This window comes from Lepidochelys kempii, chromosome 5, assembly GCF_965140285.1.
Source record: "Lepidochelys kempii isolate rLepKem1 chromosome 5, rLepKem1.hap1, whole genome shotgun sequence".
NCBI lineage: Eukaryota > Metazoa > Chordata > Testudines > Cheloniidae > Lepidochelys > Lepidochelys kempii.
Genome location: NC_136384.1, coordinates 88,539,375 through 88,566,142, shown reverse-complemented (window position 1 = coordinate 88,566,142; position 26,768 = coordinate 88,539,375). Strand labels below are relative to the sequence as shown.

Here is a 26,768-nt window from a genome sequence, read left to right as displayed (position 1 = left end):
TTTGTTTATTTCTAAACCTCGGGTGTAAAGTTAGTTAAAAACAGAGAGGTTAGAATGGCCAAATCCTCAGCTCGACTACAGCTGGAATTAGCCAAATTTCAGGCTGAGGAAAAACAAAGGGAACATGAAAGACAGATAGAACTCATGCAGCTGAAGGAGAAGGAGAAGGAAAAAGAGAGGAAGCATGTGGAGGAGATGGAGAGGATAAAGGCCCAGCAGAATATACCAACAAACCCTAGCAATCCTTCTCCAGGTACCACTTCCCATCCCAGAAAGTTCCCCACCTACAAGGCAGGTGATGATACTGAGGCCTTCTTAGAAAACTTCGAAAGGGCCTGCCTTGGGTACAACATCTCTACTGACCAATACATGGTAGAGCTGAGGCCGCAGCTCAGTGGACCCTTAGCTGAGGTGGCAGCTGAAATGCCTAAAGAACACATGAACAAGTATGAACTGTTTAAATCCAAGGCGAGAGTCAGAATGGGGATAACACCCGAGCAGTCTCGTCGGAGGTTCAGAGCCCTAAGGTGGAAACCAGACATGTCATTTACCCGACATGCCTACCACATTGTAAAACATTGGGATGCCTGGATATCAGGAGCAAGTGTTGAATCTCCAGTAAATTTGCCCTTCCTAATGCAAATGGAACAATTCTTAGAGGGTGTTCCTGAGGAAATAGAAAGATACATCCTAGATGGGAAACCCAAAACTCTAATTGAGGCAGGAGAGATTGGAGCCAGATGGGTGGAGGTGGCAGAGAAGAAGAAAACTGGTCGCAGTTGGAGCGGAGACCAGAAGGGACCACCCCAGACCACACCCTATTACCGGGGGCCGCCCAAAGCCCCACCTACCTCCCAAAGAACCCTCCAGACCCCTTATCGTCCCACCACCCCGTTCTCCAGCAACCCTCCTCGCCCCAGTGACCCGTCAGCTGGACGATGTTTTAAGTGTAACGAGCTGGGGCATGTAAAGGCCAACTGCCCCAAGAACCCCAACAGATTACAGTTCATTGCACCGGAATCACACCAGAGGTCCACAGGCCCAGATACCTCCCAGATACCCTTGGAGCGGAGGGAAACTGTGAGTGTGGGTGGGAAGAAGGTCACCGCGTGGAGGGACACCGGAGCACAAGTGTCAGCTATCCATGCTTCCTTAGTGGACCCCAATTTAATCAACCCAGAGATCCAAGTGACGATTCAACCCTTCAAGTCCAACTCTTTCAATTTGCCTACAGCCAAGTTGCCTGTCCAGTACAAGGGCTGGTCAGGAATGTGGACTTTTGCAGTCTATGATGATTATCCCATCCCCATGCTGTTGGGGGAAGACTTGGCCAATCATGTGAAGCAGGCCAAGAGGGTGGGAATGGTCACCCGCAACCAGGCTAAACAAGCCGTGAGGCCTAGCTCTGTTCCGGAAACTTCTATCAGGACCCAGTCAGAGGTGATGGACCTGGACCCCAGGCCAATGTCTGCAACAGCAGTAGTGGATCCAGTCCCAGAGACCCAGACGGAACCAGTCCCGGAACCGGAACCAGCCAAACAACCAACACCAGACCCCGTGTCAGCACTGAATCCAGTACTTGCAACCTCAACACCAGAGGGCCCCACCGAACCTGAACTGGCAGCAGCCGATAACCCTACACAAGAGGCTCAGCCGGAGCCTGAATCCCAACATAGTGCACCAGCGGAGAGCGGTTCACAGTCAACAGAAACAGCTCCATCCCCTATATCGCTTCCAGAGGGACCAAGCCTAGGTCCACAATCCCATGAGGAACTGATGTCTCCAGCATCAAGGGAACAGTTCCAGACCGAACAGGAAGCAGATGAAAGCCTCCAGAGAGCTTGGACAGCGGCACGGAGCAACCCACCGCCTCTCAGCTCTTCTAATCGATCCAGGTTTGTTGTAGAAAGAGGACTTTTATACAAGGAAACTCTTTCTGGGGGACACCAGGAAGACTGGCATCCTCAGAGACAGTTGGTAGTTCCAACTAAATACCGGGCCAAGCTCTTGAGCTTAGCCCATGATCACCCTAGTGGCCATGCTGGGGTGAACAGGACCAAAGACCGTTTGGGGGGGTCATTCCACTGGGAGGGAATGGGCAAGGATGTTTCTACCTATGTCCAGTCTTGTGAGGTGTGCCAAAGAGTGGGAAAACCCCAAGACCAGGTCAAAGCTCCTCTCCAGCCACTCCCCATCATTGAAGTTCCATTTCAGCGAGTAGCTGTGGATATTCTGGGTCCTTTTCCGAAAAAGACACCCAGAGGAAAGCAGTACATACTGACTTTCATGGATTTTGCCACCCGATGGCCGGAAGCAGTAGCTCTAAGCAACACCAGGGCTAAAAGTGTGTGCCAGGCACTAGCAGACATTTTTGCCAGGGTAGGTTGGCCCTCCGACATCCTCACAGATGCAGGGACTAATTTCCTGGCAGGAACTATGAAAAACCTTTGGGAAGCTCATGGGGTAAATCACTTGGTTGCCACTCCTTACCATCATCAAACAAATGGCATGGTGGAGAAGTTTAATGGAACTTTGGGGGCCATGATACGTAAATTCGTAAATGAGCACTCCAATGATTGGGACCTAGTATTGCAGCAGTTGCTCTTTGCCTACAGAGCTGTACCACATCCCAGTTTAGGGTTTTCCCCATTTGAACTTGTATATGGCCGTGAGGTTAAGGGGCCATTGCAGTTGGTGAAGCAGCAATGGGAGGGATTTACACCTTCTCCAGGAACTAACATTCTGGACTTTGTAACCAACCTACAAAACACCCTCCGAACCTCTTTAGCCCTTGCTAGAGAAAACTTACAGGATGCTCAAAAAGAGCAAAAAGCCTGGTATGATAAACATGCCAGAGAGCGTTCCTTCAAAGTAGGAGACCAGGTCATGGTCTTAAAGGCGCTCCAGGCCCATAAAATGGAAGCATCGTGGGAAGGGCCATTCGTGGTCCAGGAGCGCCTGGGAGCTGTTAATTATCTCATAGCATTCCCCACCTCCAACTGAAAGCCTAAGGTGTATCATATTAATTCTCTAAAGCCCTTTTATTCCAGAGAATTAAAGGTTTGTCAGTTTACAGCCCAGGGAGGAGACGACGCTGAGTGGCCTGAAGGTGTCTACTACGAAGGGAAATGTGCTGGTGGTGTGGAAGAGGTGAACCTCTCCATGACCCTTGGGCGTATGCAGCGACAGCAGATCCAGGAGCTGTGCACTAGCTACGCGCCAACGTTCTCAGCCACCCCAGGACTGACTGAACGGGCATACCACTCCATTGACACAGGTAATGCTCACCCAATTAGGGTCCAACCTTACCGGGTGTCTCCTCAAGCTAAAACTGCTATAGAACGGGAGATCCAGGATATGTTACAGATGGGTGTAATCCGCCCCTCTGAAAGTGCATGGGCATCTCCAGTGGTTCTAGTTCCCAAACCAGATGGGGAAATACGTTTTTGCGTGGACTACCGTAAGCTAAATGCTGTAACTCGCCCAGACAACTATCCCATGCCACGCACAGATGAACTATTAGAGAAACTGGGAAGGGCCCAGTTCATCTCTACCTTGGACTTAACCAAGGGGTACTGGCAGGTACCGCTAGATGAATCTGCCAAGGAAAGGTCAGCCTTCATCACACATCTCGGGCTGTATGAATTTAATGTACTCCCTTTCGGGCTGCGAAATGCACCCGCCACTTTCCAAAGACTTGTAGATGGTCTCCTAGCGGGATTAGGAGAATATGCAGTCGCCTACCTTGACGATGTGGCCATATTTTCGGATTCCTGGGCAGACCACCTGGAACATCTACAAAAAGTCCTTGAGCGCATAAGGGAGGCAGGACTAACTGTTAAGGCTAAGAAGTGTCAAATAGGCCTAAACAGAGTGACTTACCTTGGACACCAGGTGGGTCAAGGAACTATCAGCCCCCTACAGGCCAAAGTGGATGCTATCCAAAAGTGGCCTGTCCCAAAGTCAAAGAAACAGGTTCAATCCTTCTTAGGCTTGGCCGGTTATTACAGACGATTTGTACCGCACTACAGCCAAATCGCTGCCCCACTGACAGACCTAACCAAAAAGAAACAGCCAAATGCTGTTCAGTGGACCGGAAAGTGTCAGAAGGCCTTTAACAAGCTTAAAGCGACACTCATGTCTGACCCTGTACTAAGGGCCCCAGACTTTGACAAACCGTTCCTAGTAACCACAGATGCATCCGAGCGTGGTGTGGGAGCAGTTTTAATGCAGAAAGGACCTGATCAAGAATTCCACCCTGTAGTGTTTCTCAGCAAAAAACTGTCTGAGAGGGAAAGCAACTGGTCAGTCACTGAAAAAGAATGTTATGCCATTGTCTACGCTCTGGAAAAGCTACGCCCATATGTTTGGGGACGGCGTTTCCACCTGCAAACCGACCATGCTGCACTAAAGTGGCTTCACACCGTCAAAGAAACTAACAAAAAACTTCTTCGGTGGAGTTTAGCTCTCCAAGATTTTGATTTCGACATCCAACACATCTCAGGAGCTTCTAACAAAGTGGCTGATGCACTCTCCCGTGAAAGTTTCCCAGAATCAACTGGTTAAAATCGTCCTTGAGATGTGGAAAATATTGTTAGTCTTTATGTACTTGGTAGTATATTTAGAGATGCATGTGTCTTATTAACTCTGTTTTCCTAGAGCTCCAGGAAGAAATCCCAGCCAGTGTTTCACCCTAGCTGAGATTTGGGGGGCGTGTCATAAATATAAAGGGAAGGGTAAACCCCTTTGAAATCCCTCCTGGCCAGGGGAAAGCTCCTCTCACCTGTAAAGGGTTAAGAAGCTAAAGGTAACCTCGCTGGCACCTGACCAAAATGACCAATGAGGAGACAAGATACTTTCAAAAGCTGGGAGGAGGGAGAGACACAAAGGGTCTGTGTCTGTCTGTAGTCGTCTTGGCCGGGGACAGAACAGGAATGGAGTCTTAGAACTTTTAGTAAGTAATCTAGCTAGGTATGTGTTAGATTATGATTTCTTTAAATGGCTGAGAAAAGAATTGTGCTGAATAGAATAACTATTTCTGTCTGTGTATCTTTTTTGTAACTTAAGGTTTTGCCTAGAGGGGTTCTCTATGTTTTTGAACCTAATTACCCTGTAAGATATATACCATCCTGATTTTACAGGGGGAATTTCTTTATTTCTATTTACTTCTATTTTTTATTAAAAGTCTTCTTGTAAAACACTGAATGCTTTTCATTGTTCTCAGATCCAAGGGTTTGGGTCTGTATAACGGGGGTAATATTTTGTACCTTGGGGAAGTTTTGACCTAAGCAGGTAAAGATAAGCTTAGGAGGTTTTTCATGCAGGTCCCCACATCTGTACCCTAGAGTTCAGAGTGGGGGAGGAACCTTGACATGTCCTCTCATTTAATGACTCTGAAATCCTTTTGGATGCTAAGTCCAGTCACCCTACTCATTTTCCAAACAGGTTACTCCTTCAAAGAATAACATTATTTATACTCAGCAATTATTTGTATTACTTCTAAAGTGAAATCTCTGGAGAATCTAAAATGGCAGCAGCACAGAACTTTCCCATCCTCATTGTGGGGAGAAATGCAGTTTGTTTAATCTTTACACATCAATATAACACAGGGATTTTGGATGGGGCCGGGGGGAGGCTAGGTCTTACTGAAGACAAGATCAGCAATAACCAAAACAATAACACTTAAACAGATATTCACAGTCTCTGCTGATCCTCCTCCATACCGCAAAAATACTATCTTGAGGGCTTACTGAAAACTGATACTTGATTGGCCTATAGTGATGTTATCACAATGTTGACATATTTCTAGGGCAAGAGTGACTTCTGTTTCAGCAGGGTGTACTTATTCCTATACCTAGCTATCAACACATAAACATCCTCATTGAAGCCAGTGTAACTACTTCCGTGCTTAACGTTAGGCATGTGCTTAAGTATTTTTCTGAATTGGGGCTTCAGCTCTCACTTGAACGATCTCCATGCCCCAAAAGGAACACTCCCCTTTTTATGCTGTACTCATGCCACATGCCCAACTGCACTGGGCCCAATTGTGGCCAAATGATCTCTCAAACACCATGAGAATGATAGCCATCTCTTTAAAACAAATGAAACGTTCACTAAATGTTAGGATGAGGATCAAGCTATTTCACAGCTTACTAACAGTAACACTGTTACTAATAATTAATAAAAAGAGCACAAAAAATAAACTTCAGGGATTATGGGGTTTGTATCTCTGTAACTATCTTACATGTTGCCATACTGGTCCTCGAATTACCCAGCGTTTTCAGAACCCAAAGGAGTGATAACTTAACTGTTTCTCTCAATAGCCAATAACAATTCATTATTCTCCTTATTAGCAAAGAAGCTTCAGCAAAAAAATTTCAAGGCCCGTTCTCTATATTTCTTCCCCCTTTTCATGAATCTGTCCTTTCACTTTATCTATCCCACTCCGTCAAACTGCAATGTGCAGCTGGTTTTGTTCTGTCTGCCTTAGCAAGGACAAATTATTCCTATGTGGTGTCCTCGCTTCCATTTGGGGGTGGGGGTGGAGGGCGCTAAGTACGCAAGATGGCTGCAAGTTACGTCAAATCCAGTTTTCTCACAACACCAGGATATTAGAAAGACAAGGTGGATGAGTTAAGAAGTTGGTCCAATAAAAGATTTTCTCACCGTCTTATGTATTTGTTGTAGGGGAAAATGTGTTCCTGGGATTTCCAGGGCCTTTAAAAGAAAGCCAGTCTTCAAAACAAAGCATTTAGACTGGAAACCTACTTACTTACCTCAGAGAAATGTTAACAGAAATTAAAAGTGCCAAGTAGTTCCTGGTGGAATGTTTTCTTAAAACAACCCTCTCCCAGCTACTGCCCCGGCCAACCACCCAAGAATTTGTTGCACTGTTTTATAGAATTTTCTCACTCACAACAGAGGCATTTTTTTTTGCTTTTCAAAGGCATGCATGATAGCATTTGATAGCAGAACAGAATACATAATTTCCCTTATATGAGATTGTCAATCAGAGATAAAACAGTTTGTTTTGATAAGGGTTCCATAAGAATAATGGCAATCACATACTTTAACAGTGACTAGCTAAAGCAGAGTGATGAACCCCTAGTTGTGTTATACCAATAAAATAAAAACCAGCAGGATCTTATTAAAGGGAAAAAGGCAAAATGCCACATTTATTGTGAATACAGAAAGAATCATAGTAAGCAGTTAGTTATAGCTATAACATTCCATTCAATCTCATATTTATTCACACATTCATTCGTACACACACACACACAGGTTCTGCAAAGTTATCATAGTTACCAGCCTTAGAGTTGCTCATGCCAAGCCACTGGCCAGGTGGCCTGGACATGAGGAGAGAGCAGGGTCTTGTCAGATGCTCATCTGATGCTCCTGGAAGTTGGTTTGCAGAATCAGACCCCAAAGTTCTCACTTCCAAGAGTCCATTTTTATAGGAATTTCTTCCGATGCCAGGCTGTGGGAATTGCTTCATCATGCTGTTGCTGAATCAATCAGCAGATGGCACATTCCTGATGGCTCTGTGCTGCCAGATGTTATCTTGTTCTTTGGTTCTCCCATTCTTGAGGCTGTTGGGTGGATTCCAGTCTGCCCTCTGGGGGTCCTCTGGTTATTTCCACTTGATGTCTTCTTCAGCCGATGGACACTGGATTCATAGGCTGGCACTTCCCTGATCATTCAGTTATTATCCACACCAAGCATCCATCCACATACATCCTCTATCTCTATTTTAATCACAATTGTTAACAAAACGAGATGAATACAACAAAAGGGCAAGGAGTCTCTGGGTGTTGTTTCTGTTGTTACAGAGTATTGCTTTGAGTCTGTCTCTGTGTGAGTAGTTGTTATTACAAAGAATTGCTTTGAGAACAGACTCTGTTTTAGAATGTACTAACACAATTAGCAGCTTGCAAGTTTCACACAGAGAGGGAGAGAAACAGTACCAAAAACCAAGAGACCTCTTAATTAGTAATACCCTGGAATTTAAACTATGGGGAATCAAACTCATTTGTGATTTTAATACAGAACTTCTTTAATATGATCCAACAGTTGTCCCTGTCACCTTGGTCTGATATTACCTGTAGCATACAAATGACAGATGTATCATTAAATTTAATGATGTTTATCAATTTGTCTGTGAAAATTCTTTGACTTCTTTACGGGGGATCAGATTAGACTAGGAGATTGAATAAAGAGCCAACCATTGATTTATAAGTAGGCTTGGCAGAATTTAAGTTTTATTTTTTCTAATTTTGATGGATAATATTAACATTAACTTTAAAGCAGGTTTTTTAGGTTTTTACCTATTTAAATTTTCACAGTTGTCAGTAATTAATGACAATAGAGATGGAGTTTCAAAAAGTTAAAGCTTTATAACTACTAAAACACAAAATGTCAACATCACATCAAAATATACACAATAAATATACTTAAATCAATCTCTAAGAAGTTGTCAAGAAGTACTTTTTTTACTTTGCCTATCTGTAAATTTAGATTATAGATGAATTTTTTTGTCTGATGTGAGTGTATGGTGAAAATCTATGTTTACTGATAAAAATCAAATTCCTCCAAGCCTATATAGAAGTCTTTTTCTGTGCAAGGAAATCTATATTGATTCATATTTGGTTGTTGATGCAGCCCCAGTGGTACAAGCAATGATTGCAAGTGATTAGAACATCTGCCCTTGGAATTGACCATTTGTCTGTATTCTGACACATACTGGATAAAATCAGACATGTTTGTTGCCCCATTGGTATATAATTCACTCTCTATCCGCACGCAATATTTCTCTATGATGCTTAACCTTATGACCATGCGAGATCGTTCTTTAAAAGCTCTGAAGAGCATATTGCATTAAGCTGACATTAAAAGGCGATGTAAAATTTCTTCTTCGCTCTTACATCACTGTGTGATTATATTCATGCTGAATTTGTCACCAAGTTTGTAGTTGCAGTCAGTCCCTCTTTTGCTGAATTGATCAATGATTAAATTATCAGAGGTTTGGGTTTTGTTTAACTGCATTTTACTCAACTAACAATGTATTGTTGCCTTTAGATGTTTTTATTTTCTACATTTTATCTGTAAAATATCAGAGGAAAATGCATTCTCTTGTCATTAATGCTTCCCTGGTTGTTACCACAGTTAAAGGATTTAGAGCTAAATCTTCCCCTTTGTGGGTTTTATTGTGTTGGCTCAAGTCCCCTTGGGTTGGGCATAACGGTCAGCATGGAGGTGGCCTGCTTCTGGGCTGGGGGAAGATTTTTTATGCTCCCTCCTCTTCTACTTACTTCAGGTTTCCTGAATTCAACCAGCTAGAAATGAAACAACCATTTATGGGACTGGCTGAGTAAAGGGCAAGCAAGGCACAAAAAAGCCAATTTTCAGTTCATTGAATTATCACAGTGAAATTTTTAATTCTTTGGTGGACGATCAAGGAATTCCACAGATGTGTGAGGATTGTGCCACAGAATCAAAATTCAACAATTATAGAATGCATATACCAGGAGGACAAGTGGAGGAGGAGAGTACGAAGAAGGAGCAGCACAACAGTGGTATCTAAGTTAGGATTATTTCTAAGATATCAGAGAAGAAAACTCTAGGGGTTTGGGTACTTTTTAGTTTTCCCCTTTTTAATGGTTCAAATCCTGTTGTTTTTCTTTTTCCTCTTCCTTCTTTTTCCTTCTGGGGTTTATTTTAATTTTTCTCTGTACACTTCTGTCTTGCCCACCTTTTTGCTCACAACAACAAAAAGCTTTTATAGTTAATTAGATGCACTCACTGGTAGAATAATTTTAGAAAACGGTATGTAGGTGTCTTGGACCTATTTTCCCCAATGTATATTATAACAGTATTTTTTAGATTTTTCCTAGTTGTTCCTGTGTGAACTCTCTATTAACTCTTGCCTTTCCACTGTCTTTTTCCTGTTTTGCCAGTGATCTGTGGGTTCATAGAAGGGCTTGTCTCCATGACCAAGTTGCGTCTGTATAATTTAAATTGGCTTTTAAACCAATATGGTTAAACTGGGGCAAAAGGCTCTGTGGAGACTCTTCTTTTGGTATAAGAATGACTTATTTTGGTTTACGTACACCTGTTCGTTAATTGTCTTGAGCCAAACCAAAATAAGCTACCCTGAAACCAAAATATGTGTCTCTAAAATTAAATGCCACCCTCATTTATACTACTGCAAGTTTTTCACATAGTCAAGCCGTAAGTAACATTCATGTTGTAATTAGCGGGGGTAAAATATATTACCTGACCTTTAACTTCACCTCTTCTATGATGTACACACCATAGTTTTTTCTTTTCTAGGTAAAAATTCTTTACTTGAATCTAAAAAGTCAGGGGAAAAAATATTTCCAGTGGCTGCAAGGAAAGCTATATTGATTCATATTTTGGTTTAGCAAAAGTTTTGGAAAATATTTTTCCAGTTGCTAAATTATGGGCATAAACCCAGGACCAATTTAAGGTCTTCATTGTATTCATATATATTTGTAACTTGTTTAGTGTGAGCCTACTCCTATTGAAATCAATGGCAAAATTCATATAGGATAGGCCGTGTATATGTGCAGAATTTTCTGGAGCTGATCCTGTTCTCGTATGCATTAAAGAAGATCCTAGTCATCTGAATTCTACTATTCATCCTTACAAACCCAAGCATTACTCTTGGGCTAGGAGGTCTAAAAATGGCATCTAAATTTACATGCACAATTTGCATCTTTAGTCATGCATTTGCAAGTGCAAGCAGGACTTTTTTAGTGCAAAAATCAAATGGGTTGTGTCATAAATATAAACGGAAGGGTAAACCCCTTTGAAATCCCTCCTGGCCAGGGGAAAGCTCCTCTCACCTGTAAAGGGTTAAGAAGCTAAAGGTAACCTCGCTGGCACCTGACCAAAATGACCAATGAGGAGACAAGATACTTTCAAAAGCTGGGAGGAGGGAGAGACACAAAGGGTCTGTGGGTCTGTCTATATGCTGGTCTTTGTCGGGGATAGACCAGGAATGGAGTCTTAGAACTTTTAGTAAGTAATCTAGCTAGGTATGTGTTAGATTATGATTCCTTTAAATGGCTGAGAAAAGAATTGTGCTGAATAGAATAACTATTTCTGTCTGTGTATCTTTTTTGTAACTTAAGGTTTTGCCTAGAGGGGTTCTCTATGTTTTTTAATCTAATTACCCTGTAAGATATCTACCATCCTGATTTTACAGGGGGGATTTCTTTATTTCTATTTACTTCTATTTTTATTAAAAGTCTTCTTGTAAGAAACTGAATGCTTTCTCATTGTTCTCAGATCCAAGGGTTTGGGTCTGTGGTCACCTATGCAAATTGGTGAGGCTTTTTATCCAACATTTCCCAGGAAAGGGGGGGTGCAAGTGTTGGGAGGATTGTTCATTGTTCTTAAGATCCAAGGGTCTGGGTCTGTAGTCACCTAGGCAAATTGGTGAGGCTTTTTACCAAACCTTGTCCAGGAAGTGGGGTGCAAGGTTTTGGGAAGTATTTTGGGGGGAAGGACGCGTCCAAACAGCTCTTCCCCAGTAACCAGTATTAGTTTGGTGGTGGTAGCGGCCAGTCCAAGGACAACGGGTGGAAAATTTTGTACCTTGGGGAAGTTTTGTCCTAAGCTGGTAAAGATAAGCTTAGGAGGTTTTTCATGCAGGTTCCCACATCTGTACCCTAGAGTTCAGAGTGGGGGAGGAACCTTGACAGGTTGCCATCTGATTTGCGTGCATTCAAATGTTATTATTTACATGTGTGAAATGTCTGCACTAATTTGGAGGTTAGGAGACTAAGTCTCTTTTTAAAATATAAGACTTTAAGTATTTGAGTTCTGTTACTTGGATTCATAGAGACTCTTTATTTGCACTGTTTCAGGATAAAGCAGGAATGGGACTTTGCACTAGAGTGCAGAAAGAAAGGCATTCCACAATCTGCATACCTAAAGAATGGTTTCGTAGATACCACTGAGAAGCTCTTGGATAAAATTGCAAAAAACTCTCAGCTCTGTAAGAAGAGTACTTTGTCAGATGAAACAGACAAAGAAAGAAGCAAGTTTATTTTTCAACTTTCTGGAGAGCACTGGACGGTAAACTTAATCTGAGCCTTTTTCTGTGGTATTTGGCTGATTAGCATGACACATTTATTTATTTATTTATTTATTTTACTAACAAAACATTTTATGCCAAATCCTGACATTCTAGTCCATTCTGAGTAGTTTTTTACTGCATTAGAATTGACAATAATATTACCTTCCTTTCTTGCTATAAGTTAATAACATTTTTAGTTTTAAAATATGTTGATCATTAGTTCTGCACTGATGTGTGTAATGTAGTCCTCTGGAAAGCTTAGTAGCAAACCATCACAATACAATGGGATTGTTCCCTAGTTCTACCTATTGTTACCTATTGTGAAAAGGAGATGGCAGTAACAGTATCTGCTTACGTTGGCTTGTCAATTACTTTTAAAATACCCAAAAGTTTGCTTGCATTCCTTGATGGTTCAGAGATAAATTTTGTTCTGCATTTGTTTAAAACAAAATCATAAGTAGAACTTACCAGTCATGGAGTGGTAGAAATAACACTTGGCATTGCTTTTCATGATACTTCAGTTTAGAAGTGAGATCAGGAGTCCACTTCCTCAACTGATGCCAGTCAGTTAGTAGTGGAGTTGGTTTCTAGAGAGATAAAAGTGTACTAAAGCATGTCCTATTTTCACAATCATAGATAATTCTTTAGGTGTGTATTATGAGAAAAAGGGGGAAATCATAAAGCTTCTCACAGAGTAGCTTTTGTCTGCCTAGCTATTTAACTAGGGGCATGTCTATACTACTGCAGCAAGAGCTGCACAGCTACAGTGTAGATTGAGCTTGAAACTGTGGACTTCCTACAGAAATGAAGGACCATCACCTTCAGCTATAAGAGCAAGGCCATGCTTCTTTGACCTTGCCTTCTGTGATATAAACATATAGCAGCATCTACAGTTAAAAACCCTCAAACAAACCCTAATAAAACAAAGCACTTCACTGCACCCACTATTCTGTCCCTGGGGAGAGCATGAAAGAAAGAGTTAACCATACATGGCAGATGTTAGTCATAATGTAATGCACTACTGGAAGGTGCTCAACTATTAAGTTGATGAGGGTGGTAGAAGAACATGTATAGATTAGTTTCTGGAACCACAGTTTGGGTTGAAGTGTAGATTTCCGGTTCTCAGCTAGAGCTAACCCAGCAGCAAACAGTAAGTAATGAGTAGTGCTGGGACAGTGGATCTAGTGGATTGGTCTACAAAACCTTTTCCAAGTAGTGTCATTTGAATCTTCCAGGTTAGTGGGGTGTCCGTTTATATGGAAATATGTCCATCCAGGAATTAGCTATTATAGGGTGTACTCGCCATATAAGAAGGAAAACTTTTATGCCACTATAACATCAGAATTTATGCAGCCGATACATAACAGTCGTCCCAGATAAAATATTTTATATTGGGTTTCCACACGAGCCGGGGAAACGGAAAGAACTTTAGTGGATTTAAAAATAGCTTTCCAAGCAGTATTAGTGATATCAAAATCAAAATGGTTACTCCAGACCTCGGAGTATTGATGAGAAACTTATTCTGTATTTTATTCTCAGCAAATTTGCGGATGATACTAAACTGGGAGGAGTGGTAGATACGCTGGAGGGGAGTGATAGCATACAGAAGGACCTAGACAAATTGGAGGATTGGGCCAAAAGAAATCTGATGAGGTTCAATAAGGATAAGTGCAGGGTCCTGCACTTAGGATGGAAGAATCCAATGCACTGCTACAGACTAGGGACCGAATGGCTAGGCAGCAGTTCTGCGGAAAAGGACCTAGGGGTGACAGTGGACGAGAAGCTCAATATGAGTCAGCAGTGTGCCCTTGTTGCCAAGAAGGCCAATGGCATTTTGGGATGTATAAGTAGGGGCATAGCGAGCAGATCAAGGGACGTGATCGTTCCCCTCTATTCGACATTGGTGAGGCCTCATCTGGAGTACTGTGTCCAGTTTTGGGCCCCACACTACAAGAAGGATGTGGATAAATTGGAGAGAGTCCAGCGAAGGGCAACAAAAATGATTAGGGGTCTGGAACACATGAGTTATGAGGAGAGGCTGAGGGAGCTGGGATTGTTTAGCCTGCAGAAGAGAAGAATGAGGGGGGATTTGATAGCTGCTTTCAACTACCTGAAAGGGGGTTCCAAAGAGGATGGCTCTAGACTGTTCTCAATGGTAGCAGATGACAGAACGAGGAGTAATGGTCTCAAGTTGCAGTGGGGGAGGTTTAGATTGGATATTAGGAAAAACTTTTTCACTAAGAGGGTGGTGAAACACTGGAATGCGTTACCTAGGGAGGTGGTAGAATCTCATTCCTTAGAGGTTTTTAAGGTCAGGCTTGACAAAGCCCTGGCTGGGATGATTTAACTGGGAATTGGTCCTGCTTCGAGCAGGGGGTTGGACTAGATGACCTTCAGGGGACCCTTCCAACCCTGATATTCTATGATTCTATTCTCATCTGTTGTATGATTCAGTATGTAAGTCCCTTAATATTAAATAATATTAAATAATTTAGAGATGAAATAATATTTTCAGCATTTTACAGCTCTTTATATATATCTATATTATTAGGAAGAAAACAGCTGTTGAAAGGAACAGAGTATTTCTATTTGAGTTGATAAGTGGTTATTACAATTGTACCCGAGACATCTTGAGACATCCTAATGACGCCCCTTGTCAACTAATGTCAAAAGGTTTTGTGTTTATGGTTGGTAAGAAACTAGGTATGTCCCAAACAGTCTGAGAAGTGATGAATACATTATGAATTTTAAAGCTTTACGTTTTCATCTTTGAATTTTGTTAAAAATCGATGGGTTGTAAGTTGTAGTTTGTTGAATATTTTCCCCCAACTTCTTAAAAACAATTTTTTATAATTGATTGTAATGCTTTCCTTCTCCTCTTGCTTAATTGGTGTCATTGCCCAAATTTGTTATTATTTTAAATGAGAGGCTCCAAGTTCAGAAATGCAAGTAAATAGGGAGACATTGAATGATCCCTTAGAATATGTGCTAACTACTTATGCTAAACTATCTATTCAACTTTGTATTTAGCTCTGACACTCTAAGTACCTTCCCAAACCTGAAGAAGAGCTCTGTGTAGCTCGAAAACTTGTCTCTCTCACCAACAGAAGTTGGCCCAATAAAAGATATTGCCTCACCCAGCTTGTCCAAATAAAATAGGAGGCAGAGCAAATAATGAACAACAGTGCAGCTAGTTTCAAAAGGATTTAAATCATTTGGGATTTAGGACAACAGATTGCAAATGCTGTTTAACATAGACCAATGTAAAATAATTAGTCCTGAAATCAGGAAATAAGGCCCAGTTTCTGTAAAGGTTTATGCAATTCTTTAAGCACATGAGAAGTCCCATATAACTCAAAACAATAGTTCAGCTCCTCAGCTGGTGAAGCAAGGTGATCTACTGGCTGGCACACTGAGTTGGCCTTCAGGAGATCTGGATTCTATTCCCAGATCTACCCATGATCTGCTATGTCACCTTGGGTAAATCACTTCATATGTTCCCTTCCCACCATTTATCTGTCTTGTCTATTCAGATTGTATGCTCTTTGGGGCAGGTGAAGTGTCTCTTATTATATATTGGTACAGTGTTTAGCACAATGGGGCCCAAATCAGTCGGGTTGTCTATGTGCTACTGCAATATAAATAATTTATGCCAGCTGAGGATCTGGCCCATTGTTTTATTTTAACTGTCTTTCCCTCTTTGCTTCCCTCCTTCTCCCTTCATTTTTTGGAGTCTCTTTCTCTCATTTGTCCTCCCATTGTATGACTCTTCTCTCTGCAGCTCTTTCACAGGTCTCCCTTTACAGAGCAATTCCCTCTCTATGTTATTTATCCTTATCTGCCCTTAGAGAATCTCCCAACTGAACCTCTGATGAAAAAATAACGTTGTAGTATGTCAAGGTTCTTTCCCCACTCTGAACTCCAGGGTACAGATGTGGGGACCTGCATGAAAACCTCCTAAGCTTATTTTTACCAGCTTAGGTTAAAACTTTCCCGAGGCACAAGCTATTTTATCTTTTGCCCTTCGACTTTATTGCTGCCACCACCAAGCGTCTAACAAATATTTAACAGGGAAAGAGCCTGCTTGGAAATGTCTTTCCCCCAAAAATCCTCCCCAAACTCTACACCCCCTTTCCTGGGGAAGGCTTGATAAAAATCCTCACCAATTTGCATAGGTGAACACAGACCCAAACGCTTGGATGTTCAGAACAATGAAGAAGCAATCAGGTTATTAAAAGAAGAATTTTTATTGAAGAAAAAGTAAAAAGAATCACCTCTGTAAAATTAGGATGGTAAATACCTTACAGGGTAATCAGATTCAAAATATAGAGAATCCCTCTAGGCAAAACCTTAAGTTACAAAAAGACACAAAAACAGGTATATACATTCCATTCAGCACAACTTATTTTCTCAGCCATTTAAACAAAACAGAATCTAACGCATATCTAGCTAGATTACTTACTAAGTTCTCAGACTCCATTCCTTTTCTGTTCCATGCAAAAGCATCACACAGACAGAGAGAACCTTTTTTTCTCTCCCCCTCCAGTTTTGAAAGTATCTTGTCTCCTCATTGGTCATTTTGGTCAGGTGCCAGCGAGGTTATCCTAGCTTCTTAACCCTTTACAGGTGAAAGGGTTTTTCCTCTGGCCAGGAGGGATTTTAAAGGTGTTTACCCTTCCCTTTATATTTATGACATAGTTCTTTTAGACTCTTAACAACACGTGTCTGAATCAGCTACCTAGCAGAGATTGACAACCGGTTGATAAAGCTCTTAGCTGAGATTCTTTGTGATTTTACCACAAACGTGTACCTACTGAATTAAATAAGTTCTTCAGAGAAAGCTTTAGCTACTGCAGATGGGTGAAGGTTGTAAAAACAAGACCAATGCCATGAATATTTATTTGAATTATTTAATGAATTTACTTTGATTGGCTTCTTGCCCTCTAAGTGTTTCATTCATTAGTTATTCACAGAAAGCAGTTTACCATCAAGAAGGGTTCGTGGAATCAGCAAATTTTAAGAGAATGTTGGAAAATTTTCAAGAAAAGCAACTTTTGAATTTGTGACTGTCAGCATTAGCACCAGAAAAAGTGCCTATGCTCATCCAGTCAGGCAGTAAGAGAACTGAAACACACCATGGACCATATCTTGGCTATATTGTTTTATGCCAGCTGGGGATCTTGACCCTTATTTCCAACAGTACATGTCCAGTAAAAAAAGCTTGAATATCAAATGCGTTCAACAAACTGCTTGCTAATGAGCTACAGTACAATAATTATTTATGAGCAAATCATGACCTCAGGTACAATTTATGAAGATTAAAACACATGAAATTCACAGAATAAATAATTTATTGCAAATTATTCTCTCAGGTTTACTTTGCAACTTTCAGTTACTTTGTGACTCAGTAAGGAGACTACTTCCGTTTGTTAGTCCAAGCCTGCTGGTGACAGTGAGTTATGTGTTTGCCATAATAAGTCAAGTTTTGTTATGTGAAATAACCACACCAGAGGGGACAAATTCTGTCTCATCATTATATCATTATTATACACCCACAGATGTTTTCTGAGATCATGAAGAACCTGCCCTGGTTAGGTAGTAGAGATGGGTCTGAGTCTTTAAAGTTTGGAACCAGCTCCAAACTTTCTCAAAACTAAGGGAGGTATTTGGATCCAGGTTGTCGGTTTGGTAGGTAGATTCTGTTCTCACTGGTGATACTTAAATAAGTGGTGGGTACCTTGGGGTATTGCCTTTAAATAGTTTTTCAAAATCGAGACGTTCTGTGATAACATTTGTGAAAAAAAATTAATCACAATTAATCACAGTTTTAATTGCACTGTTAAACAAAAGAATACTAATTGAAATGTATTACATATTTTGGATTTTTTTCTACATTTTCATATATATTGTATTCTGTGTTTTAATTGAAATCAAAGTGTATATTATTTTTGAATATAAATATTTGCATTGTAAAAATGATAAACAAAAGAAATAGTATTTTTCAACTCACCTCATACAAGTACCGTAGTGAAATCTCTTTGTCATGAAAGTGCAACTTACGAACGTTGATTTTTTTTTTTGTTATATAACTGCACTCCAAAACAAAACAATGTAAAACTTTGGAGCCTTCAAGTCCATTCAGTCCTACTTCTTGTTCAGCCAGTTGATAAGACAAACAAGTTTGTTTACATTTCAGGAGATAATTCTGCCGTCTTCTTATTTACAATGTCACCAGAAAGTAAGAACAGGCATTTTCATGGCACTTTTGTAGCGGGCATTGCAAGGTATTTATGTGCCAGATATGCTAAATATTCATATGCCCCTTCATGCTTCGGCCACCATTCCAGAGGGCATGCTTCCATGCTGATGATGCTCTTAAACAAAATAATGCATTAATTAAATTTGTGACTGAACTCCTTGGGGGAGAATTGTATGTCCCTTCTCTGTTTTACCTGCATTCTGCCATATATTTCATGTTATAGCAGTCTCGGATGATGACCCAGCACACGTTCATTTTAAGAATACTTTCATTGCAGATTTGACAAAATGCAAAGAAGGTATTAATGTGAGATTTCTAAAGATAGCTACAGCACTTGACCCAAGGTTTAAGAATCTGAAGTGCCTTCCAAAATCTGAGGCCTGGTGTACGCTGTGAGTTTATGTTGGATTTAGCAGCATTAAATTGAATTAACCCTACACCCATCCACACAATGAAGCCGTTTTTTCAACATAAAGGGCTCTTAAAACTGATTTCTGTACTCCTCCCCAACGAGGGAAATCAACATCGCCATTTCAAATTAGGGTTAGTGAGGATGTAATTTGAAGGTATTGGCCTCTGGGAGCTATCCCACAGTGCACCATTGTGACCACTCTGGACAGCACTCTGAACTTAGATGCCCTGGCCAAGTGTACAGGAAAAGCCCCAGGAACTTTTGAATCACATTTCCTGTTTGGCCAGGCGAGCTCATCAGCACAGGTAACCATGCAGTCCCAGAATCGAAAAAGAGCTCCAGCATGAACCCAACGGGAGGTTGTGGGTCTGATCGCTGTATAGGGAGAGGAATCCATGCTATCAGAACTATGTTCCAAAAGATGAAATGCCAAAACATTTCCAAAAATCTCCGAGGCCATGACAGACAGAGGCCACAGCAGGGATGCAACACAGTGCCGCGTGAAATTTAAGGAGCTCAGACAAGTGTACCAGAAAACCAAAGAATCAAACGGACTCGCCAGGACAGAGCCCCAGACATGCCGCTTCCACGCTGAGCTGCATGCAATTCTAGGGGGGGCCACCACCACTACCCCACCCTGTCCGTGGACTCTGATGATGGGGTACTCTCTGCCATGCCTGAGGATTTTGCGGATGGGGAAGATGAGGAGGAGGAGGAGGAACTTGAGGAGAGCACACAGCACACCGTTCTCCCCGACAGCCAGGATCTTTTTACCACCCTGACTGAAATACCCTCCCAACCCAAGCAAGCCGGAGAAGGGACCTCTGGTGAGTGTACCTTTTAAAATCTAATACATAGATTCATAGATTCATAGATAGTTAGGTCAGAAGGGACCATTATGATCATCTAGTCCGACCTCCTGCACAATGCAGGCCACAGAATTTCACGCACCACTCCTAAAAAAGACCTCACACCTATATCTGTGCTATTGAAGTCCTCAAATTGTAGTTTGAAGACCTCAAGGAGCAGAGAATCCTCCAGCAAGTGACCCGTGCCCCATGCTACAGAGGAAGGCGAAAAACCTCCAGGGCCTTCCAATCTGCCCTGGAGGAAAATTCCTTCCCGACCCCAAATATGGCGATCAGCTAAACCCTGAGCATATGGGCAAGATTCATCAGCCAGATACTACAGAAAATTCTTTCCCGGGTAACTTGGATCTTACCCCATCTAAAAACCCATCACAGGCCATTGGGCCTATTTACCATGAATATTTAATTACCAAAACCATGTTATCCCATCATACCATCTCCTCCATAAACTTATCGAGTTTAATCTTAAAGCAAGATAGATCTTTTGCCCCCACTACTTCCCTCGGAAGGCTATTCCAAAACTTCACTCCTCTGATGGTTAGAAACCTTCGTCTAATTTCTAATCTAAATTTCCTAGTGGCCAGTTTATATCCATTTGTTCTTGTGTCCACATTGGTACTGAGTTTAAATAATTCCTCTCCCTCTCTGGTATTTATCCCTCTGATATATTTATAGAGAGCAATCATATCTCCCCTCAACCTTCTTTTAGTTAGGCTAAACAAGCCAAGCTCCCTGAGTCTCCTTTCATAAGACAAATTTTCCATTCCTCGGATCATCCTAGTAGCCCTTCTCTGTACCTGTTCCAGTTTGAATTCATCCTTCTTAAACATGGGAGACCAGAACTGCACACAGTATTCCAGGTGAGGTCTCACCAGTGCCTTATATAACGGTACTAAAACCTCCTTATCCCTACTGGAAATACCTCTCCTGATGCATCCCAAGACGACATTAGCTTTTTTCACAGCCATATCACATTGGCAGCTCATAGTCATCCTATGATCAACCAATACTCCAAGGTCCTTTTCCTCCTCCGTTACTTCTAGTTGATGCGTCCCTAGCTTATAACTAAAATTCTTGTTATTAATCCCTAAATGCATGACCTTACACTTCTCACTATTAAATTTCATCCTATTCCTATTACTCCAGTTTACAAGGTCATCCAGATCCTCCTGTAGGGTATCCCTGTCCTTCTCTAAATTAGCAATACCTCCCAGCTTTGTATCATCTGCAAACTTTATTAGCACACTCCCACTTTTTGTGCCCAGGTCAGTAATAAAAAGATTAAATAAGATTGGTCCCAAAACTGATCCTTGAGGAACTCCACTGGTAACCTCCCTCCAACTTGACAGTTCACCTTTCAGTAGGACCCGTTGTAGTCTCCCCTTTAACCAATTCCCTATCCACCTTTCAATTTTCCTATTGATGCCCATCTTATCCAATTTAACTAATAATTCCCCATGTGGCACAGTATCAAACGCCTTACTAAAATCTAAGTAAATTAGATCCACTGCGTTTCCTTTATCTAAAAAATCTGTTACTCTCTCGAAGAAGGAGATCAGGTTGGTTTGGCACGATCTACCTTTTGTAAAACCATGTTGTATTTTGTCCCATTTACCATTGACTTCAATGTCCTTAACTACCTTCTCCTTCAAAATTTTTTCCAAGACCTTGCATACTACAGATGTCAAACTAACGGGCCTATAATTACTTGGATCACTTTTTTCCCTTTCTTAAAAATAGGAACTATGTTAGCAATTCTCCAATCATACGGTACAACCCCTGAGTTATAAAAGCAAGCGTTTTTTAATGATTAAGTAGCCCTGAGGACTTGGGATTCATTCGTGGCCAGTACAGCTACTGGAAAAGTCTGTTAACATGTCTGGGGATGGAGCGGAAATCCTCCAGGGACATCTCCATGAAGCTCTCCTGGAGGTACTTTAAAAGCCTTTGCAGAAGGTTTCTGGGGAGAGCCGCCTTATTCCATCCTCCATGGCAGGACACTTTACCACGCCATGCTGGTAGCAAGTAATCTGGTATCATTGCATGACAAAGCCTGGCAGTGTATGGTCCCGGTGTTTGCTGGCATTCAAGCAACATCCGTTCTTTATCTCTCTGTGTTATCCTCAGGAGAGTGATATCGTTCACGGTAACCTGGTTGAAATCGGGGAATTTAATTAAAGGGACATTCAGAGGTGGCCGTTCCTAGTGGGCTGTTTGCCTGTGGCTGAAAAGAAATCCTCCCCACAGTTAGCCATGCGGTGGGAGTGGGAGGGCTTTGGTGCTGGGCTGTTTGCGTTTGGCTAGCAGCAATCTTCCCTGATACCAGCCACGCGGTGGGGTGAGGGGTAAAGCAACCATCCCAGAGAATTGGATGTTGGGGGAAGGTTAGTTTGGTTTCTGCTGCTGCACGTTAACAGGAAAACCACAGCACTAAATGGCCAATTCAACGTGCTTTGCTTGGTATGGGAGAAGAGGGCGCAGCTGTTATGAAGGTTGCAGAAACCAAAAGACTATGTCTTACCATGGCTGCCTGCAAGCCGAATTCTGTTGCCTGGCACTGCGTGTGATCTCTAACACCAAAACTGCAGGGACTCAATATAAGATACAAAATGCGACCTTGTACCAAAATCACATGTGATATGTAATGTGAATAGTGTTGTTCACCGTGAAAGAGTATAGCCATTGTTCTGTAAAATGTATCTTTTTAAATACTTCACTCCCTTTTTTCCTCCAGCAGCTGCAAATGTTTCAAGCCTCCCTCCTCCATCCCAAAGGCTATCTCAGATAAGGTGGCGAAAAAAATGCACACACGATGAAAAGTTCTCTGAGCTCATGCAGTCATCCGGCACTGACAGAGCTCAGCAGAATGTGTGGAGGGACACAATAGCAGAGTACAGGAAAGCGGCCGATGAACGTGAGGAGAGGTGGCTGCAGGAAGATCAGAGGAGGCATGACGCAACGCTGGGACTACTGCGGGATCAAAAGGACATGCTCCAGCGTCTGCTGGAGGTTCATGAACGGCAGCAGGATCACAGACTGCCACTGCAGCCCCTGTTTAACTGCCCTCCCTCCTCCCCAAGTTCCATAGCCTCCTCACCCAGATGCCCAAGAATGCAGGGGGGGCTTGGCTCTGGGCACTCAACCACTCCATCCCAGTGGACAGCCCAAGCAACAGAAGGCTGTCATTCAACAAGTTTTGAAGTGGCCTTTTCCTTCCCTCCTTCCCTCGCACCTGGGCTATCTTGTGAGTTATCTCTCTATTTTTATAATCAATTAATAAAGAATACATGTTTTTTAAATGATAGTGACTTTATTTCCTTTGCAAGCAAGCTGTGATCGAAGGGGAGAGGGCGGGTGGCTTGCAGAGAATTTAGAGGCAACCAAGGGGGTGGGTTTTCATCAAGGAGAAACAAACAGAAGTGTCACACAGTACCCTGGCCAGTCATGAAACTGGTTTTCAAAGCTTCTCTGATGCGCAGCACTTTCTGCTGTGCTCTTCTAACTGTCCTGGTGTCTGGCTGTGCGTATTCAGCGGCCAGGCAATTTGCCTCAACCTCCCACCCTGCCATAAACGTCTCCCCCTTACTCTCACAGAGATTGTGGAGCACACAGCAAACAGCAATAACAATGGGAATTTTGGTTTCGCTGAGGTCTGAGTGAGTCAGTAAACTGCGCCAGCGACCCTTTAAACGTCCAAATGCACACTCTACCACCATTCTGCACTTGCCCAGCCTATAGTTGAACAGCTCCTTACTACTGTCCAGGGTGCCTGTGTATGGCTTCATGAGCCAGGCTGGGTCCCCAAGGAGACCTATAGGCATTTCAACATCCCCAACAGTTATTTTCTGCTCTGGGAAGTAAATCCCTTCCTGCAGCCATTTAAACAGACCAGAATTCCTGAAGACGCGAGCGTCATGAACCTTTCCCGGCCATCCCACGTTGACGTTGGTAAAACGTCCCTTGATTACCTACTGACTGGTAGCTGTCTGGCATTGCAAGTTTCCATAGGGCTATTGCCACTCACTTGTGAACTGTGAGGGCTGCTCTCATCTTGGTATTCTTGCGCTTCAGGGCAGGGGAAAGCAAGTCACAAAGTTCCATGAAAGTACCCTTAGCATGCGAAAGTTTCAGAGCCACTGGGAATCATCCCAAACCTGCAACACTATGCAGTCCCACCACTCTGTGCTTGTTTCCCGGGCCCAGAATCGGCATTCCATGGCATGAGCCTGCCCCATTAACACCAGGATCTCCAAATTGCCACAGACCACGGTTTAGGGAAATCTGTGTTCATGTCCTCATCACCGCGCTGCCATCGCCTCCTCTCCTGGATTTTCAGGTGCTGGTTCTGTATAAACTGCACATTAATGCGCGAGGTGTTTACAATGGTCATAACTGCTGCAGGCATGAGCATGAGCTGAATGGGCTCCATGCTTGCCGTGCTATGGCATCTGCTCAGGCAATCCAGGGAAAAGGGCACAAAATGACTGTATATATGAAGTAATGGAATTAGAACTAGCATTAAATTATTCTTTAAAAAAAAATCCCAATGGTCAACATTTGAATGTCTGTTTCAATGTACTGCTAATCACGTTAAGATGAATGATTTAGCTGTACATAAGTAGCACTATAACTGGGGCTTAATTCACAGAATCACAGAATATCAGGGTTGGAAGGGACTTAGGAGGAACCTATTAAAATATATCACCTTATTAATATTTTTGGGGAAGCTAACAAATTTAAAGAAACACTGAGGTTTCTGATCTTAAAAACAACTTAAAATTGTGGCCTTCACAGTTAAAGTTGCCTTTGTAATGTAAAATTCTAAAAGAACAAAACCAAACCCACACACAAAGATTTAAAGGGAGTAAAGGTGGAAACTATGAAAACTCATTTTATGAGGCAGAGTTACTGCTGCAGAGCTGGTGATGGCGCCTCAGCTAGATTATTTATTTCAGATGTTACCACTGCAGAATGATATAAAACCTAGCAGTAAGACTGCTAGATGATATGCTACTTTACAAAAATAGGGTCTAAAATTACCTAGTTTTCATCTTTATCAACTGATTTCTATCTGACCCAAGTTTAGGGTATTTGTTGCATAATTCAAACCATGAAAAGTTGGTCAGAATTGAAAACCAATTAACTAAAACAATTTAGTATGAATTCAAAGGCTTAAAAAACCTGCACTCCCCATCATTCAAAATGCCTGAAACACATCGGTTAAACTGAATGGAGTTTTGAAAATGACCCCAGTAGCAAATTCTTTGCCAAGTATTTGAAATAATTCTAGAAATTGGCAAGGCAAAAATTGCTTCTAATTTATGAGCTGTTTAAAGACACTATTTCCATGCTTCCTGGAGCCAAAAGAAAGATTTGGGGGTAACATTTTCAAAAGCACTTAGGAATCCTATTTCAGAAAGTGAAAGTCAATGGGACTTGGGCTCCTAAGTGCCCAGGTCACTTTATGAAAATGGAATTTAGACTTCCCAGTCACGTAGACACTTCTGAAAATTTTACCCATGATTTTGACCCAGGGTTGCTATGTTGCTGTATGACCAAGTTAAAAAGAGTTTGCACTCTTCGGTCCCAGTGGGTATGTCTACATAGCAATTAGAGACTCACAGCTGGCCTGTGCCAGCTGACTCTGGCTGCAGGGCTCTTTATTGTGGTGTAGATGTTGGGGCTCGGGCTAGTGCCCGAATTCTCACTCTTCCCCTCGCAGGGTCCTAGAGCCCAAGCTTCAGCCTGAGCCCAAAAGTCTACACTGCAATTACACAGCCCCTTAGCCTGACACCTGCAAGCGCAAGTCAGCTGCCATGGTCCAGCCACAGGGTTTTAATTGCAGTGTAGACATACCCTATATTCCTTCTCAGCAGGAGACAAATTTGGAAACATTGATAAATGCTAAAAGGCAGATCTCAAAGGACCAGACTATTCTGGACCTGATTCAACAAAATACTTAAGCACATGCTGAAGTCAATAAGACTTAAGCATATGTTTTATTAAAGGAGCACGAGATTACTCATGTGCTAATAAATAAAAATCTGCTTTTGGCATTTACTGAATTTGTGGCCTCTATGACTAAACTTATTTGAGTTCAAGACTGAAGAAACCCAACATTCAAACTAGCATGAGAACATTAAATATTTTTATAGTGAAAACTAAGGGAGCGACTTGCTATGCTTAAATTCTGAGGCGTATAGGAATGCAAACTTTTGCACAGAAGTGAATGTTTAATTCTACAGTTTAGTGAGGCCAAAGTTGTCAAATCAGGGTGCCTAACATTAGATGCCTAATTGTGTAAATAATGGCTTGTCAATATAACGGTGATGTAATGCACTCTATGGAGGTGTGATTACTAAAGCAAACTAATGTGTTGTACATTAATTGATCCATGCAGACTCAGCTGAAACACATTCATTCTTTTTCCATTGCTCATGAATAAAGTCTTAGGGAGTTGCTTTGTGAATAAGTCCACGGCTTTTGCTCTTTCTCCAAGACAAATTGAATATTCATACAGTGGGTTTGTTGAGAATACCCACATCCTTATTTAGGCAACACTCACAGTAAACAACCATCAACATATGCAGAAATAAATATTCCCTCCCTCTCCTTCCCCAGTTTAAGGTCATCACCTTCACTGACTTCTCATCTCAGGCATTGGCACCCTGACAGCAGCATTGTCTGGCTATGTAGACTCCCTCCTCAAGCCCTACACTACTAGCACTCCCAGCTATCTTCGACACACCACTGACTTCCTGAGTAAACTACAGTCCATCGGTGATCTTCCTGAAAACACCATCGTAGCCACTATGGATGTAGGAGCTCTCTACACTAACATTCCAAACAAAGATGGACTACAAGCCGTCAGGAACACTATCCCCAATAATGTCACGGCAAACCTGGTGGCTGAACTTTGTGACTTTGTCCTCACCCATAACTATTTCATATTTGGGGACAATGTATACCTTCAAATCAGCGGCACTGCTATGGGTACCCGCATGGCCCCACAGTATGCCTACATTTTTATGGCTGATTTAGAACAACGCTTCCTCAGCTCTCATCCCCTAATGCCCCTACTCTACTTGCACTACATTGATGACATCTTCATCATGTGGACCCATG

The 26,768-nt window shown here is 42.0% G+C and overlaps 1 protein-coding gene across 1 annotated transcript in view; it reads left to right on the top strand.

Moving 5' to 3' along the window:
- Nucleotides 1-26,768, top strand: part of LRRC2 (leucine rich repeat containing 2) — a 123,043-nt gene that overhangs the window by 50,481 nt on the left and 45,794 nt on the right. The window contains exon 4 of the mRNA XM_078852672.1: nt 11,892-12,102. Coding sequence (XP_078708798.1) covers nt 11,892-12,102 — 211 coding nt within the window. The remainder of the gene's footprint in view (nt 1-11,891; nt 12,103-26,768) is intronic.